At 52.1% G+C, this 17,005-nt stretch overlaps 1 protein-coding gene across 1 annotated transcript in view; it reads right to left on the bottom strand.

Moving 5' to 3' along the window:
• Positions 1-64: 64 nt before the first annotated feature.
• MOV10 (Mov10 RNA helicase) overlaps positions 65-17,005 on the bottom strand; it is a 23,489-nt gene continuing 6,548 nt past the window's right edge. Inside the window, exons 2-20 of the mRNA XM_027091056.1 lie at positions 10,389-10,592; positions 9,904-10,139; positions 9,450-9,708; positions 7,739-7,873; positions 7,164-7,332; positions 6,260-6,414; positions 5,819-5,995; positions 5,561-5,708; positions 4,997-5,155; positions 4,655-4,758; positions 4,385-4,482; positions 4,069-4,285; positions 3,145-3,262; positions 2,732-2,923; positions 2,430-2,504; positions 1,168-1,293; positions 998-1,086; positions 348-469; positions 65-259 (exon numbers count right to left, since the gene is read on the bottom strand). Of these exons, the coding sequence (XP_026946857.1) occupies positions 174-259; positions 348-469; positions 998-1,086; positions 1,168-1,293; positions 2,430-2,504; positions 2,732-2,923; positions 3,145-3,262; positions 4,069-4,285; positions 4,385-4,482; positions 4,655-4,758; positions 4,997-5,155; positions 5,561-5,708; positions 5,819-5,995; positions 6,260-6,414; positions 7,164-7,332; positions 7,739-7,873; positions 9,450-9,708; positions 9,904-10,139; positions 10,389-10,592 (2,869 nt within the window). The 3' untranslated portion in view covers positions 65-173. The remainder of the gene's footprint in view (positions 260-347; positions 470-997; positions 1,087-1,167; positions 1,294-2,429; positions 2,505-2,731; positions 2,924-3,144; positions 3,263-4,068; positions 4,286-4,384; positions 4,483-4,654; positions 4,759-4,996; positions 5,156-5,560; positions 5,709-5,818; positions 5,996-6,259; positions 6,415-7,163; positions 7,333-7,738; positions 7,874-9,449; positions 9,709-9,903; positions 10,140-10,388; positions 10,593-17,005) is intronic.

Genomic DNA, 17,005 nt, shown 5'->3' with positions numbered 1-17,005 from the left:
CCTCCCCTGTGAGGTCATCTTGGGAGTTCAGGAAGCTGGGGCCAGGCTGAAGAGACAAGGAGGCTTTTGCATAGAATAAGCTTTTTTTTTTTTTTCAGTTTTACTTCCTCCCCCTTCCCCCAATTGTTAGCAGCTTGATGTTAGCAGCAGGGGAAGGGTCGGGTGGGCGGTCCTCAGAGCTCATTCCTCCACTCGGGCTCCACTTGCAGGGGCAGGCCCCCTTCACCCTCCCGCGCCTGGCAGTCGTGACTTTTGGGTCCTACAAAGAGAGGAGGCCAGCTCTGTTAGTAACTTACATCCTCCCTCAGCACTGTCCCCCAACCAAGCCCACCCTGGCCCAGCCATACCTGAGGTAGAGGGGCTGAGTTTGCTCAGACCCTGGAGTAAGTTCTGCCCCTGCTGCAGGTCCAGTTTGGCAGGGAAGGGGCACCCGGTATACCCCCCGTTTTCTTTACAGAACTCTAGGAATCTGTGGGGTACAGGGACATCCACACACACAGCTGCACAAGGCTGGCTGAGTACCAGCAGAGGCTGGAGGCCCAGCCTTGGTCCTGCACATGGGGCCTGTGCCTTGGGGCAAGTTACTTAACCTTGGCAAATGGGGATATTGTTAAGATAAACAGATTGGGGCTTCCCTGGTGGCGCAGTGGTTGAGAGTCCGCCTGCCGATGCAGGGGACACGGGTTCGTGCCTCGGTCCGGGAGGATCCCACGTGCCACGGAGCGGCTGGGCCCGTGAGCCATGGCCGCTGAGCCTGTGCATCCGGAGCCTGTGCTCCGCAACGGGAGAGGCCACAGCAGTGAGAGGCCCGCATACCGCAAAAAAAAAAAAAAAAAAAAAAAAAAAGATAAACAGATTGGAGAGGCCTGCATACCGCAAAAAAAACCAGATAAACAGATTGGAAGATTAACTGAGCCCCAAGGGTGCTTCATAAAACTACAGCTGTCCTAGGCTGGGGGCTGTGGCCACCAGGAGGGATTGTGGGTGGGATGCTCACACTTTCCAGTCGGGGTCGTGGCCCAGCAGGAGCGGGTTGCCCACCACGATGAGCAAAGCCTTGGCCCGGGTCACAGCCACGTTGAACCTCTGATAAGAAGAAATGCTGGGGTCACAGCAGGGAAGAGCCCTCAGGAAGGAGGAGTCCCTGCCACCCCCCAGCCCCCGAACCTTGGGGTTCTTGAGGAAACCCAGGTTAAAGTCCAGATCCAGCTGCACAAAGCTCTGGCTGCTCCGCACGGTGGAGATGAGGATGACGCTGCGCTCCTGGCCTTGAAACTCCTCCACGGAGCCCACCTAGAGGGGAGGGATGGCCTTGAAACTCTTCCACGGAGCCCACCTAGAGGGGAGGGAGGCAGTGGGGGACCCAGGGACCAGCCCCGCCTCGCCTCAGTGAGACTGAGGGCAATTGTCACCGTGGAGTGAGCCAGTGTCCTGCTGGGCAGGAAAGAGGACAGGACAGTGCCATGGAAGCTGAAACCTGAAGGCCGAATCCAGTTAAAGGGATGGGGGCTCGAAAGGGTTCTAAGCAAAGAAAACAGGACTGCAAAGAACAATAACTCAGCAGTGTTTTTCAAACTTTCCTGAAGATAATCACTCAGTACTTGTTAAAAATATGTAACCTTAGGGGCTTCCCTGGTGGCGCAGTGGTTGAGAGTCCGCCTGCCGATGCAGGGGACACGGGTTCGTGCCCCGGTCCGGAAGGATCCCACATGCCGCGGAGCGGCTGGGCCCGTGAGCCATGGCCGCTGAGCCTGTGCGTCCGGAGCCTGTGCTCCGCAACGGGAGAGGCCACAACAGTGAGAGGCCCGCGTAACGCAAAAAAAAAAAAAAAAAGTAACCTTAGGCCCTAACCCAGACCTCCAGAATCAGAATTTCCATGGGAGAGGCCTCTAACTCTTAAAGCCCTGGGTGTCAACCCTGGCTGCACCGGAGATCACCTGAGGAGCCCGTAAAAGAACCTGATGCCCTGGCTCTGCCCCCAGACAGCCGCGTTAATTGGTTGGGTGGAGCCCTGGCGCTGGCAGCACTAAAAGCTCTCCAGGTGATTCTTATCTGAGAAAGAACTGAGCTGCCGACTGACTCAGAGGGTGGGAGAGGTGAGTGGGGACATCATCACATGACAGGTCAGGCAGGCTGGGGAGTCTGGACTTTCTCCTTAGGGCAGAGACCTTAAACTAGCCTGATCATCAGAATCACATGAGGTGCTTGCTAAACATGAGGGCTTCCCGGTCCCATCCCAGACCTACAAGTTGGGATCTCCAGGAGTGAGAGGCATGGGGAAAGCCCAAGTTTGTCTCAGGCAGCGAGGGTGCGGCAGGGACTTGGGCTGGCCTGCAGCAGTGGGGCAGGGACCCGAGGAGGTGTCTGGAAGTGGGGAAGAGACCGGGACAGAAGTCAGGGAGGGAATGTGAGACAGTGGCGAGGGTCACCTTCAAGTCCTTGATGTCATCCAGTCCCCGAAGCTCCTTGTCAAGTTTGGTGATGCAGTAACGAATTTTTTCCACCTGGAAGATGGGGACGGGTGCCTTTCTCTCATGCCATTACACCCGTGCAAGAGGGTGCCAGGCAGGAGGCCAGGGAGCTGGGGGGCAAAGAGGGAGGTGCAGCTGACCTCTGCGCTCTTTTGAGATATGGGGCCAGTGGAGGCCTGAGCCGGACCCTCTGCCTAGTGGTCTGGCTAAGGAGGTACCATCTGGGGGGACCCAGCCCTGATGGGAACTGAGGACCTGACCTGCTTCCGGTATGGAGAGATGACGCCCACGCTTCGGGGGCTCAGACGGGCTTTGCCCTTCTTGGAGGAGCGGGCCAGGAGCTGCTTCAGGTAGGAAGTCACCGTGGCAGCCTCTTCGGGGTTGAAGAAGGATGGGCTGTTGCCTTCACGCTCATCCTTGCCCATTACGCCGTGAAAGATGATGGGAAAGTCCTGGACACGGAGTCAGGGGAAACCCTCAGCTGGACCTCCCTGCCTGCCTCCCTTCCCTCCCACCCTCAAACCCTTCCAGGGAGTGGGGGATCCCAGGCCTAGGTGACAAAGGGAGGGGCTCGTGGCTTCCACTCAGAGCCTCCTGCTACCCAGCACCCTCAGTAAGAGGGAGGCTGGGGTACAGGGGTAGGAGCCTGAGCCCCAGCCCCGCTCAGCCTCACCTGTCGAGGCAGACCCTCCCAGCGGCAGAAGCGCTCTCGGTCCACAACGTCCGCACAGGCCTGCAGCTCCCCTTCATAATACAGCTGGTTAGGAATGTCCAGGATGGTGGGGTGAGACCTGGGAGGCAGGAGGAAGGAAGAGCAAGACCAGGGGGCGGATTAGTTCTGCCCCGCCCTCAGGGACCTCCGCTCCACCTGCTTGGAGCTCACACACACTATCCTCCTGTCTTCCCGCCCACTGCATAGCAGACTCATTCAGCTACAGTTTTTGCTGCTGGGCACTGTTAACCACAGAAAGCAGAACCAAATGTGGCTCCTGAGAACATCCAATCCACAGATTTCATAGACCGGTCAAATTTAAGTGAAAACACCAAGAAATGAGGGGCCCATTCTCAAGTTTCAATTTTGTCAAGGAAGGACAATACAAAAGCAAGAATCACCTACTATCGCCATTATTGGATGAGATAAGGTGCTAAATCCAAAAATATCAGCGGTACTAACACAACAGCTAACAGTTATTGAATTCCTAGTGGACTCATCTAAGGAACCAAAGAGGTAGGAACTCATCTGAGCATTTTAGATATACGAACTCACTGACTGAAGGAAGCACAGCTCTTTAACTCGAATAACCATTAGGTTTATGAAACAATACATTGTCCCTGTTTTTCTCATTTCTCCTTGGATGCCTAGAAACTTCACCTGGGACCAGCGTCAGATATATTCCGGTGTCTAGGAACCACTGACCATCCCGTGAGGTACAGATAAGCAACTGGAGGAGCAGGGACGGGACTGGGGAGAAGAACTCCCACCTTCCAGCTGATAGTCTTTCTGCATCACGCAGCCTCTGAGGACGGTGGGATGGAGCCGCCAGCTGCGCTTGCAGAGGGTGTGAAGGCAGGGGATGACACAGAGGGTGCGGGATACCTGTAGTTGCGTAGCAGCTTGGTTATGAACTGGGCGTTATAGCCATCAGGGCCCTTCTTGTACAGGGCATTGTAGGTGAGCAGCCGCTCCAGCAGTGAGTACCCCAGCCCATGCTTCTGGGTCAGTGGGCAGCGCAGCACAGGCCCCAGCTGCCGAGGGTCTCCTGCCAGCACCAGCTGCCCTCCTGGATTGTCTGCTTCCTTGACTTCCATCAGCCCTGGGAGATGGGTAGCGTGAGGAGAAAGGTGTGTGGTGGGACCTCCCCGATGCCATGTGGGGTAACACACTCGCAGCCCCCCGCCCCCGAGCCCCTCACCTGCTATGGCCACCAGGCTCTCTGGCTCCATGGAGTGGCCAGCCTCATCGATGAAGATGTGTGTGAAGTGATCGATGGGAAACTGGGCCGAGACCAACCTGGGAGGTGTCAGGCCAGGCAGGGGTCACATCCAGGCACGCGACTACCGAACCTGAATGCTCCCCCAAGCTGGCCCTCCCCCCAACTCCCCAGGCACCATTCTTCCGCATTTCCCCAGCCCGCTACCTCTTAGCACACAATTTAAGAGATGCGCACACACACACTTCCCACCTGCTGGCAGTGATGAGCGTGGTAATTAACACACGATATTCCTGCAGCTTCTTCTTGGAAGGAAACACGTAATCCCCCTTCTTTGCATCCCAGTTACAGCAGGGCTGAGGGTCGTGCAGGGAGGGGAGTCAGCTTGCCTCCACATCCATTCTCACCCTCGCTCTGGGTCTGGGCACCCCCCCTCAGGCAATTTTATTTACCTCTCTCACTTTACAGAGAGCAGTCCTGACCCACCCAAGGGCATACAGCGAGTATCAGAATCCAGGTCTCCTAGTTTCCTGGCCCCAGCGTCTACCCAGAGCAGCACCCGCCACCCCTTGGTCCCCCGCCTTCCCCAAGTACCTTGATGTCCTCAGGCACCATGCGGATATCCCTGCTGGGAGCCAGGAGGCGGTAGATGGAGCTGGGCAGGTGGACCCGGAGGCGTTGACAGAGGAGGTCGGCCCCCGAGTTGGACGGAGCACAGGCCAGGATGTGGGCTTTGGGCAAGTGCTTCACCACCTGGGGTGGGGATGAGCACAGTGTGGGAAGCAGCTTCTGGTCTCCAGGGGGAGGGGAGAGGGAGAAACATGCCTGTGACTCAGGGTGGCGCAGTGTGGCATCTGCCTCCCATTGCTGAGGGAGGGAGTGACTCAAGAGGCAAGTTCAGATCGGCAGCCCCCTGCTAGTCCAGCAGCCCTTTAACGCTGGAAAACTGCTGCCGTAATTATACAAGGCTACGGTGATTGAGACGTGCAGTACCCAAGCTGCACGCCCTGCTCGACAGCCACACTGGCCCTCGAGGCCAGTTCGGGGGCATGCGTTCAGGGAGCCGGAAGGAACCAGAAGGAACCAGAACCTGCTTTGTCCCGGGGGGGGGGGGGGGGGAGTCAGAGTGTAGGCCACAGGCCTACGCTCAGGCCCCACCTGCTTGATGGCTTCCACTAAGGTGACAGTCTTGCCAGTGCCTGGAGGCCCAAAGATGATGTACGGGGCGGGGCGGGTGGTACCCATAACAATGTGCTTCATGGCCTGCAGCTGCTCCGGGTTGGATTCCAGACTCCGGTCGTACAGCCTAGCGGAGGGGCCACAAACACGATATTGTCCGCGTCCAGGAGGCCTCCCTGACCTCGTCCCCTACACCCACCCTCCAAGTGGCCCCAGAGCCCCTGCCCACAGTCTCACTTGAGCTTCACATCTGAGGGCAGCAGCGGGACCCCACGAGAGGCCACAGGGAAAAGCAGGGGCCACAGCGGCCAGCGCCCCGTCAGCTCCAAGGCACGGTGCTGCACCCGCAGGGGCTGGCGGTTGAAGGTGAAGTTCACCTTGAAGGTCAGCCCATCCACAAAGCGGCTCAGGAGGCTTTGGGAAGGGGGAGAGAGAGGGGGAAGAATTCCAATTGCGGGGGTGGGCAATAAAAGGCCAGGACTCTCTCCATCTACTCCAACTCCACTCCCTTTCCCAGACCTCCAAGCAATCCTCCAGGAGAGGAAGATGGTGAGGCATCTCAGGGTCCCCCTGCCCTGTCCCTGGGGTCCCACTCACTCTGAGGAGAAACACCCTCCTCCCTTGGCCTCCGGGACACCTGCAGACCTTCCTGCAGCTCAGGGCTCCCCCAACACCTACCCTGTGGAAAAACTCAGCTTGACCCGGTCCAGTTCCACCTTGTGCACAAAGCCCTTGTAGGTGACGGGGTCCTCCTGGTGTGTCTCAGAGGACAAAAGGGCAAATAGGTGGTCACCCCGCAGCACTGAGGGGCGGCTCTCGGCCACCCCGGGAACCTATGGGGCACGGACAGAGGCAAGCTTCTAACCCGGAGATGGCCAGTGGAGGGCCCACTCCAGACCCCAACTGAGACACAGTTCTGAGGATCTACCCTCTACCCCAGGTTCAGGGAGCTTTGCCTCTTTCCTCTTCTGCCAGACAGGGCAAGAGTCAGGGGAGATGAAGAAGGGACAAGTCTGCCCACGGTGCTCAGAGATGCTGAGCCCAGGAATCCTGGAAACCCTCCAGGGCATGATTTCAAGACTTGGAGGCCAGCTTCCCAGCAAGTCCGGTTGCCCTCTTGGCCAGCTCTGCTCCTACTCTGCCTTTAAAATCTTGTTCAAAACTCAGTTCCTGTAGGAAGCTTTCCCTGATCATCCTCACCTGCCGTCCCTTCTCACTGAGTGCCTTTCTCGGCACAAGTGTGCAGGAATCCATTCTCGTGTGTAATTCTCAACATCTGAGAGCTGGAGAGGGCTCTAAGAATTATCTAGTCCAGCTCCATGCTTTTCAGGTGAGGGAACTAAGGCCCAGAGATAGCAAAAGACTTGCCCAAGGTCATGCAGCCAGTGGTAGCAAAGTCTAGACTAAAACCCCAGTCCTCCCTATTGCCTTGCTCTGACCCCTCTTTTGGGGCCCAGATGCCCACTCGGCAACTTGCTGAGCCCTCTGGACAGGAAAAACTTCATCTTCCTTTTGTTCTTCCCACAGCTTGTGGGTTGGCTAACTTGAGTCCATCCTCCCTGCTACCGATCCAACCCCTGACCTCCAGCGTGAGCAGCCCGGGATTCTGGTCTACGGGGTCCCAGGTCATAGGCACCGACTCCAGGTCATAGTGCCGGATGTCATGCTCCATCTGCAGCTCCTCCAGGTGCAGCAGCAGCCGGAGCTTCACCTCGTAGTTCCTCCACTTCAGGGGTGTCTCCAGCTGGGCCCTGGCAGTGATGGGTGGGGGGGTTGGAGGGAGGGGACGGGAATGGGATGGGTCAGGCAACCCCCATGTCCGGGAGCATCCACCCTCTCCCTCTGCAGCTCTGGGACTATGAAGACATCAGGAATCGGGGAAGACTAGAAGGGCAGAGAAGCTCTTTAGTTAACTCTTCACAGCACTCATCACTACATGAAACAAGATGACAGATGCTCACTTTCCCCACCTAGGATGTCAGGGCCACCAAGCGAGTGATTCACCTTGAATGGTGCCTGGCACATGGCATGTGCTCAGTAAGGGGATAAATGAGCTGAGCACAGGAGGCTGAGGACAGAGGCATGGGGCAGTGGGAAGAAGCCAGTGGAAAAGAAACATATAAAGCAGCACAAGGGGTGCAGAGGGGGGGTACTTACTTGATCTCAGCAATCTCCTTTGGGGCAGTGAAGATACTTGTTCCCTGCAGAAGGATGGGGAGCAGCTGCCGGAGGCGGGGGGGTGGGTAGTATGTTCCCAGTGCCATACTTAACTCCAGGTCATAGCTCTTAGCACTGCAGGAGGGAGAGAAGAAAAGCTATTACAAACACAGAGACCCTTCACCTTCAGAGTCTCCGAGAAGGCCCCTCCCTGGAGGAAGCACAAGGCTCTGCTTCAACACTATTGCTGAAGGGGGTCGGCAGCCTTTGCCCTAGGAGACAGGACTCACTGTCTCATGAGGCTGCTCATGCCAAGGTTGGACCATCCTCATTTTTGGAAAGCATGATACTTGGAAGCATTAAAAAATATATATATATATATATATATATATATAGGGAATTTCCTAGTGGTCCAGTGGTTAGGACTCTGTGCGTCCACTGCAGGGGGCCCGGGTTCAGTCCCTGGTCAGGGAACTAGGATCCCACAAGCTGCATGGTGTGGCAAAAAAAAAAAAAAAAAAAAAAAAAATGTATACACACACACATATATATGCATATAGATATGTATATAAACAATACATGTTCATCAGAGAGAAAAAATCAGAAAACAGGTAATAAATAAATGAGTAAATAAACAACATTCTCACCATCCAGGGATAACCAATGTTAACTTTTTGGCATGCAGCCTTCCAGACATTTTTCTTTGTCAAATTGTATTATACACATATATTTTTACTTACTTACTCACTTAACTTTTTGGCCCTGCTGCGCAGCACGCAGAATCTTAGTTCCCTGACCAGGGATCGAACCCATGCCCCCTGCAGTGGAAGCTCGAAGCCCTAACCACTGGACTACCAGGGAATTCCCCTACACACATATTTTTTTTTTTTTTTTTTTGTAGTACGCGGGCCTCTCACTGTTGTGGCCTCTCCCATTGTGGAGCACAGGCTCCGGACGTGCAGGCTCGGCGGCCATGGCTCACGGGCCCAGCTGCTCCGCGGCATGTGGGATCTTCCCGCACCGGGGCACGAACCCCTGTCCCCTGCATCGGCAGGCGGACTCCCAACCACTGCGCCACCAGGGAAGCCCCATTACACACATATTTTTAACAGAAAGAGCACAATGGTCTTACGGTTTGCTCAGTATTTTGTGAACACCTGGACATGTCAAAAAGAGCTGTTTACACATATATGATTCCATTCATATAAAATGTCCAGAAGAGGGAAATCTACACAAAGTAGATGAGTGGCTGGTTAGGGCTGGGGGGTGGGGATGGGGAGCAGAAGAGGTGATAACTAAAGGGTACGCGCTCCTTTTGGGGGTGATGAAATGTTCTAAAATGGATTGTGGTGATGGTTGCACGTATCTGTGAATATACTAAAAGAAGCACAGAATTGCACACTTTAAACAGGTGAATCGTATGGTATATGAACTGTTTCAATAAAGTTGTTAAAAAAGAGAGAGAGAGAGAGAAAGAGAGAGAGAGACACGTGTCCACCTTGGCTGACTGATAATCCATCATATAGTCAAAAATACTTGAAATTTTTTCACTGTCCTCATATCTGCTTTTCTTCCTAGACAGAAAAGGTCTCTGAGGTCTTCAGGAGTTAAGAACTCACAGTTAGGAAAGGGGGCTCTGTGTTCTTCCCAAGGGCCCACACTGTGGTGTTGGGACACCCCCAGCCAGGACTGGGTTGGAGGGAGGACTTACCGGTCGGGTCTCTCTCCTTCCTCTATCCGGTTGGTCACCACAGGGCTTCTCGTGATCTGGGTCCGCTTGAAGGGAGTCGTGGGCTTCAGTTGTGCTGCCAGGGGGCTGTGGGCCACGACGGCCAAGAAGCGGGCAATGTAGAAAGTACCAGCTCCTTCTGAGCCTGGCTCCCCAGGTCCTAGCAGCTCCCAGAGCACGGTGGCTGGGAAGTAGCCCACAAAGCTGGTCTTACAGTGGACATGGAGCTCATAGCATTCACCTGGGAGAGGATGGCTGAGTGAGTCGGGGTGGGGAAGGGACCCTCCCACCAGCACCCCAACCCTGACATTCCCCCCCAGAGCCCCATCCCAAGGTAGGAGACCACGGGCCAGCAACAGCACGTTCCTGAAGCATCAGACCTTCCTAGGGCAGGACTCTGTCCACCAGAGACTCTTTCCTTTGGGAACCCACTCACCAGGGCCCAGGGGGCAGGGCAGCTCCCGGTCTCCATTGCAGAAGGCAAACTGGGGGGTCCGGCAGAATGGGAAGAGGTGGGTGAGGGTGACAGGCTGGGTTCCTCCATTCCGAAGCCTCAGGGTCAGCACCTCCTTGCGGTTCAAATCCAGGCGGATAAGGAGCTGCCCATCTCGGGCTTCATGGGGCCCCTGGACCTCCACGTCCACCCCATGTTTCCCGTGAAGATACTCGGTCCTGGGGAGAGTGGGAGTCAAGAGCACGGCTGGGGCCCGAGCAGCCAAGCCTGGGGGTTGCCCTCGGAGAAAGTTACAGGCTTGGGGAGGCTGGCCAAGTGCCAGCTGTGCTCAGGAAACCCATCCCCTCCCCCAGGCCAATTAGCTCCTTTCCTGCCCTTCCCCCAGTCCTTGTAGGATGGAGCCTTACCCTAAGCGGAGGCAACCGCCTCTCTCCCCAGCCAGACACGCCCCCGACCCCGTCACACACCTGTCATAAAAGATCGTGGCCAGCAGCGACTTGTGGTGTTTGCTGATCTCCGACCCCGGCTTCATTCTCCTCTTTTCTGGGAACCACACGTCGGCCCAACGGTCGAGCCCGAAGAACCTGACCCGGGTCTTGGTGACGTAGGCCAGGTTGGCAATCTTCATTCCATACAGCATGGAGGAGAAGCCAGGGGCGGGGGTCCCAAAGCTGCCGGGAGTAGAGGAGACTGGGGAGTGAGGGACGGGGGCAGCAAGCTGGGGAGGGCATCTGAGGGCCGCTCTGTGCGGGACAGGACGGGGCTGGGAATGGCAGGAATTTTTAATGTTTTCAGGGAAGGCAATGGGACACCCTCAAGACAAAATATGGTTGTTTTAAACAGCAGGCGGTGGACGGTGCACTTCTAAGGAGAACAGCCCAATGATGGGCTATTGAATTGGAGGACTAAGGAAAGAGAGAGAGAAAGGAAGATTTGTGGTGGGGGGCAGGGGGAATTGGGGACAGAAAAGATACAAACACTGAAGCGGAAAGAGCTAAAGCTGAGGGGGAAGCCGAAGAAGCTGATTCAGGGGGGTGGATTCGGGGTCCAGCCCGCTGGTGAGGAGTGAGAGAGGGGCAGAGAGTACAGATGTCCAGGGTGTGTGGGCAAGGTGGCTGATCAGACAGCAGTTTCCCCCTGAAGTCATAGGGTGCAGGTGGAACCCAAGCAGGAGGGAAAGGATCCTTCTCCAGAGATCAAATAGCTTGTTTGGGCCTAGAGAAGGTGAAGACAGGGAAAACTGGTCAGAAGGACAACAACCTCGAGGTGCAGCGCCTGGAATTCAGTTTAGTCAGCTCAACAAACGCTTACAGAGACCTGTTATGTGCCAGACACTGCGCTAGATGCTGGGGCTTCAAAGAGGCCTCGAGGAGCACAGACGGAACACATTCGTTCCAGCCCGCTGCCGGGAGCTCAGCGGGGTGGGGCTCAGCCCTGGCGGCTTCCCGAGAAACGGCGTCAGAACTGAGTCCTGAAGGCTGAATGGGTGTCATTCAGGCGCAGGGGGAGCACGGAGTGTGAGCCCAGGAGCGGGCAGCTACTGAGAACACGTGCCGAGAGGCTGTGGGGACCGCCCACTCTGCCACTAGCTGAGCCATCTCGGTTACCTCGCAGAGCCTCACTTTGCTCCTCTATAAAATGGGGATAATGGCAGACTCACCCCCCGGGGTGGCTGTGAGGATTACATGAGAGAAGGACACTGTGGTGTCCACTTAGCCCAGTGCTTGGCACATAAGATCTCAGTAAGGTGCGCTCTGATTAGTATCACACCCCGTCTGGTGGTACTAGAGTGAAGAGTGCAAGGAAGGGATTGGCTGGAGGCAGCAGAGGCGGGCAGGGACCAGGTCTTGCATAGTTTTGCATGCCAAGCCACGAAGCCTGCACTTGACCCTGAAGGCCAGAAGCTCTCCTCCTTTACTGGCACCCAAGAGCCAGAGGACATCCCCACGTGCGACACACTTCATGGACACATTCAAGATCTGGACAGCTGACCACCCACCCTCCATGCTTTGTAGGGAATGAAAGGAAATCCTAGCTCCTAGGAACCATGGTAATGCCTATTTAACTATTAAGGCTCAATCAGCATGGTCACTCACTAGCATATATAAGATCATTTATGGTTACGGACATTTCCCTGGTGGCCCCTGCCTATAACTCTGCCCCTCTCCCTCCCGCCAAGCAAATGAGTGATACCATTCAGAAAACTTTGAATCGGCTCTGATTTGCCTTAAAGAGATAATAAATCATTTGAAAACACAATAGAAAATGCTCAGGAAATGTTAGCTACTATTATTAGTATCCTATTAGTAGCAATAGTAGTACTAATAGTAGCAGTAGTAGTAAGAGTAGCAACTTACTTTCAGCCTGCACCAGAGGCTACACTGTGGTTACAGAACCACCCCGTTGGTGGGTTTTAAGCAGGGGAGTGGCAAGATCATATTTGCATTTCAGATCACTCAGGCATCAGGATTGGAGGATGGATTTGCTGGAGGCAAGACTGTAGGCAGGGAGACCAGTTAGAAGAAGGCCATTGCAATCGTCCAATTAAAAGATGACAAGGGCCCAAACAAGGCAGTGGTGAGGATAGAAGAGGGGACAGATCTGATATTGAGAATATAAAATTAGCAGAATTTGGCTTTGGACAGGAGAGGGAATGGAGGCTGGGAAGAGGGAAGGAGTCGAGGACAACACCCAAACCAATGGCTTGGTTTCAGGAACTATTCCTGAGATAGGAGGTAAAAACAAGAGGAGGAGGAGGTTGGAAGGGCTGACCACAACATTTGGGTGTGGACATGGTCAGTCTGAGATCCCCGTGGTCCGGAGGCAGCTAGCTCCATGAATCAGAAGCTGAGAACTCAGGCCAAAGTCAAAGCAGAGCTTAATATTAGGGAGACGTCAGGCAGTAGTTACAACCAGAGAGTGTGAGTAGCCTGAGAACACCGGAGGCCAGCATAACCCAGGGAGGAAGAGAAAACAGCAGGTACCACTAAGAGAGGGAGGAGAATCAGGTATCAGGCTCAAACGCTGCTGAGGGGTCCAGGCAAAGGGACTGAAATCAGGGCGTCATCAGACACTTTCCCCCCGGGGCCCCCTGGTCAGTGAGTCACTAAATTCCACGGATCAGGCACACACTCAAATGCCGACAGATGCCAGACTCCACAGGTATCTGATACCTGCAGCCATCTCAGGCACCTGTACAGTCCCATTTTTGAGTCCTTAGTGTAAGAAGGACATGTGTAGTCCTACACATGTCCTTCTTACACTAATATACTATAATCTACCAGAAGAAAAGTGCAGGTGCTCTCAAATGCCCTGGAGCTCTCAGCTTAGTGCTGGGGAGGAAACGGAGCCCTGAGGGGACTGGACAAACCCAGGAGCACAAGTCCTGTCTAAAGCGGGGAACTGCTACTCATCTCCAGACAGACGTTGCCAGCAGGGAATGCAGGCCCAAGATGGCCAGATCTGGCTTTTAAGAGAAGTCCAAAGCACAGTTTTAAGGTGAAGTCTCCTATCTTTGCAAGCTTCTGCATGGACACGTGGGCAGGAGGAACTCAACTTTACAAGTTTTGCAACTTCTACTATAGGTGCTACCGCGTAAGTCACTTTCAAATTATACCTCACATCTATTACTACTACCCAAATTCACTTGGTCTAAGGTGACAGGCATAAAAAATTAAAAAAAAATTTTTTTTTTTAAATCACAAACTTAGTACATACTAGCACCACCAGAAGCACCAGTTCCTTTACACATCTAGTCACCTAGATTTCTAGGGGAAAAAAAGATGAACAATAGAAAAACTGAATATTCAACTTAAAGAGCAAACTCCAATGACCCAGAAGTACGAAAAGATGCTCTAAAAGTAGAGAAATGCAAACTACAGTAAAAACGAGGTATCATTTTATTTCCATTAGACTGATAAAAAAGGAAAATAGGCACAACACGTGTTGCTATGTGGAAAAGAAAACTCACATACACTGCTGGTAGAAAAGTGAAGTATCACAACCTTTTGGAAAACAATCTGGCAATATCTCCTAACATCTGATATACAGGTATCCTTTAGTTCATGAGAATGTATCCCATGGAAAAGAAAAGTACCAACATATAAGAACATATGTGCAAGGATGCTTACTGTAGAGTCATTCTCAGTGGCCAAGAATTGAAAACGAAACAAATGCCCATAAATAGGGAGATGGCTGAATAAGTTGTAAACATCCACACTACAGAATATTACACAACCATGAAAAAGAATGCAGCACACCCATTCAAATGACTAAAATTTAAAAGGCTGTCAACAACAAATGCTGACAAGGATACAAAAACACCAGAACGCTTGTGCGTTGTTGGCTGGAATATAACATGGTACAATCACTTTAGAAAAAGGTCTGATAGTTTCTTGTAAAACCAAACACATAACGTAATGTTCTGATTTTTAATGAAAAGAATATATAACTATATTATGCATGGAATAAAAATTCATTAAGAAAGTAACGTGACTATAACATCTAGTGTAGACCTAGCACTGGTATTTATCCAATAAGTACTTGCTGGGAGAATGGGTAAAAGAAGTATCAAATAATTCCAGACTGTTATTTTATAGATGAAATAGGTAACAATGGCTGCCACACAGCACTGCTGTGCAATGGCTTGGAATGTTAAGTGTCAGGTTATATATATTGTCCAAACTTGGACAGCCTAACCCCAGGCAAGGTCAAACCAGAAGACCAGTCCAGAAGACTTTGCTGCCACCACCAAAAGAGGTTAAGCAACTTGCCCAAGATTAAAAAAAAAAAAGTAAACATTATCTATCCTACGACTCAACAATTCCAACCCTAGGTATATCCCAGGAGAAATGAAAATATATGTCCACAAAATGTCTTGTGCAAGAATGTGCATAGCAGTTTTATTCAAAATAGCCCCAAACTGAAAACACTGTCCTTCAAACTATGATTTATACACACACACACACACACACACACACACACACACAATTTTTGGCTGCACCGTGCAGCATGTTGGATCTTAGTTCCCCAACCAGGAATCAAACCCGGGCCCCCTGCATTGAAAGCATGGAGTCTTAACCACTGGAACGCCAGGGAAGTCCCTATGATTTATATTCGGTGGTAAAAAGCAATTACTGATTCAACAACATGGGCGAATCTCAAACACATTATGCAGAGTGAAAGATGCCTTACACAAAAGAGTACATACTACATACTATCTGATTCCATTACATAAAGTTCTAGAACAGGTACTATCTCAGAAAAAAAAAAAAAAAAGATCAGAGCAGTGGTTGCCTCTGGGTGGGTAAGGGTGAGGACTAAATAGGACAGGAGATGAGGGAACTTTCTGGGGTGACGTCATATATCTTGATAGGGGGTTGCACACAGGTATATGGATTTGTTAAAACTCACAACAATACATTTGAAATTTGTCTATTTCACTGTCGGTAAATTTTACTTAAAAAAAAGTCGTAAACATGGGAATTCCCTGGTGGTCCAGTCATTAGGATTCCATGCTTTCACTGCCAAGGGCGTGGGTTCAATCCCTGGTTGGGGAACTAGGATTCCAAAAGCTGTGAGGTGCAGCCAAAAAAAAAAAAAAGGAAAAAAAATGTATATCATAAACAAATTTTGAACTGTTATAGTTAACAATGATCATGGTGACGTGTTTAGGGGTGAATTGTACTGATGTCTGTAACTTACTTTGAAATGCATCAAAAAATTAATATAGCTAAATGGGGAATTCCCTGGTGGTTCAGTGGTTAAGGCTCCCACTTCCACTGCAGGGGCACGGGTTCATCCCTGGTCCAGGAACTAAGATCCCCGTATGCCGGGGATCTATCTATCTATCTATCTATCTGGATGGATAGATCGATGGGCAGGCATGTGTCAAATGCAAATTAAGAAGTCCAGGTGAGGTGAAACTGAGCAGGATCCTGTGGCACAAAAGTCTTTCTGTGCCCCTTGTTTCTTGTTTGTAGAAATAAGTTTCATTCAGCCTCCTTTACCTTCCCAGAGTTCCAAAAGGCAGATTCAAACAGTTGCTAATCAGGGAAGGAGGGAATGCAGAAACAAGGGGGTTGAAGTCAAGAAACAATAGTGCAGCCTTGGGGCAGGGTCCCGGTTCCTCCTCAAGGAATATACATAACAATACCTTGGAGTTCCGTAGGAACTTAGGCCACCACCCAGGTGGATGACCGTAACTTCACTTCACGCTGAGCACAAGATTCCTGGAGCACTGCCCTGTTACCTCACCACCAACCAAACAGAAGAAAGTCACACACCTAGAAGCTCTCATCCCAGATTTTGCCTGTTAAAACTTCTCCCTGAAAACATCGGGGAGCTGCACAAGCCACCTGTTTTCCTTGCTTGGCCCTGTAGTAAACCTTTCTCTGCTCCAGACTCTGACGGTTCGGTTTGTTTGGCTTCACTGTGAGTGGGGCACACCAACTTGTGTTCAGTAACAAGGGTATATGATTGTTCACTGTCAAATTATTTCAACTTTTCTTTATGTTTGAAATTTCTCACAACAAAATGTTGGCAAAAAACCCCCAACAATACATTAGAAGAATATACCAGACAATTAGGAGTCATTTCCACGATGTATTGATGAATAAGAAAATCAGGATATGGAAAATGTGCTTAACATGATTTTTAAAAATAAAACAATAACAAACAAACAAACAAACCCTGATTGATATGAGTTACCTGAGTGTGGAGCAGAATGCGGAAATGGGGGTGGGATGCCGATATGAGAGGGGTCCACGACAAAAAGGATTAGATCATCATGATCCTATGTCGGTAAACTTACATAGGTGTGATGTAACTAGAGTCGGGCCTGCCTTATCCAGGGGTTCTGTATCTGAGGATTTAACCAAGCACAGACCAAAAATATTCGGAAAAAGAAGTTTCCAGAAAGTTGGAAAAAGCAAAAATTGAATTTGTTGGGCTTCCCTGGTGGCGCAGTGGTTGAGAGTCTGCCTGCTGATGAAGGGGACACGGGTTCGTGCCCCGGTCCGGGAAGATCCCACATGCCACGGAGCGGCCGGGCCCGTGAGCCATGGCCGCTGAACCTGCGCGTCCA

Source organism: Aethalodelphis obliquidens, unplaced genomic scaffold, assembly GCF_003676395.1.
Source record: "Aethalodelphis obliquidens isolate GAN/ISIS:26980383/991018 unplaced genomic scaffold, ASM367639v1 scaffold70, whole genome shotgun sequence".
Lineage (NCBI taxonomy): Eukaryota > Metazoa > Chordata > Mammalia > Artiodactyla > Delphinidae > Aethalodelphis > Aethalodelphis obliquidens.
Note: the sequence above shows the minus strand (reverse complement) of the source record. Positions and strands in the feature narration are given on the sequence as shown.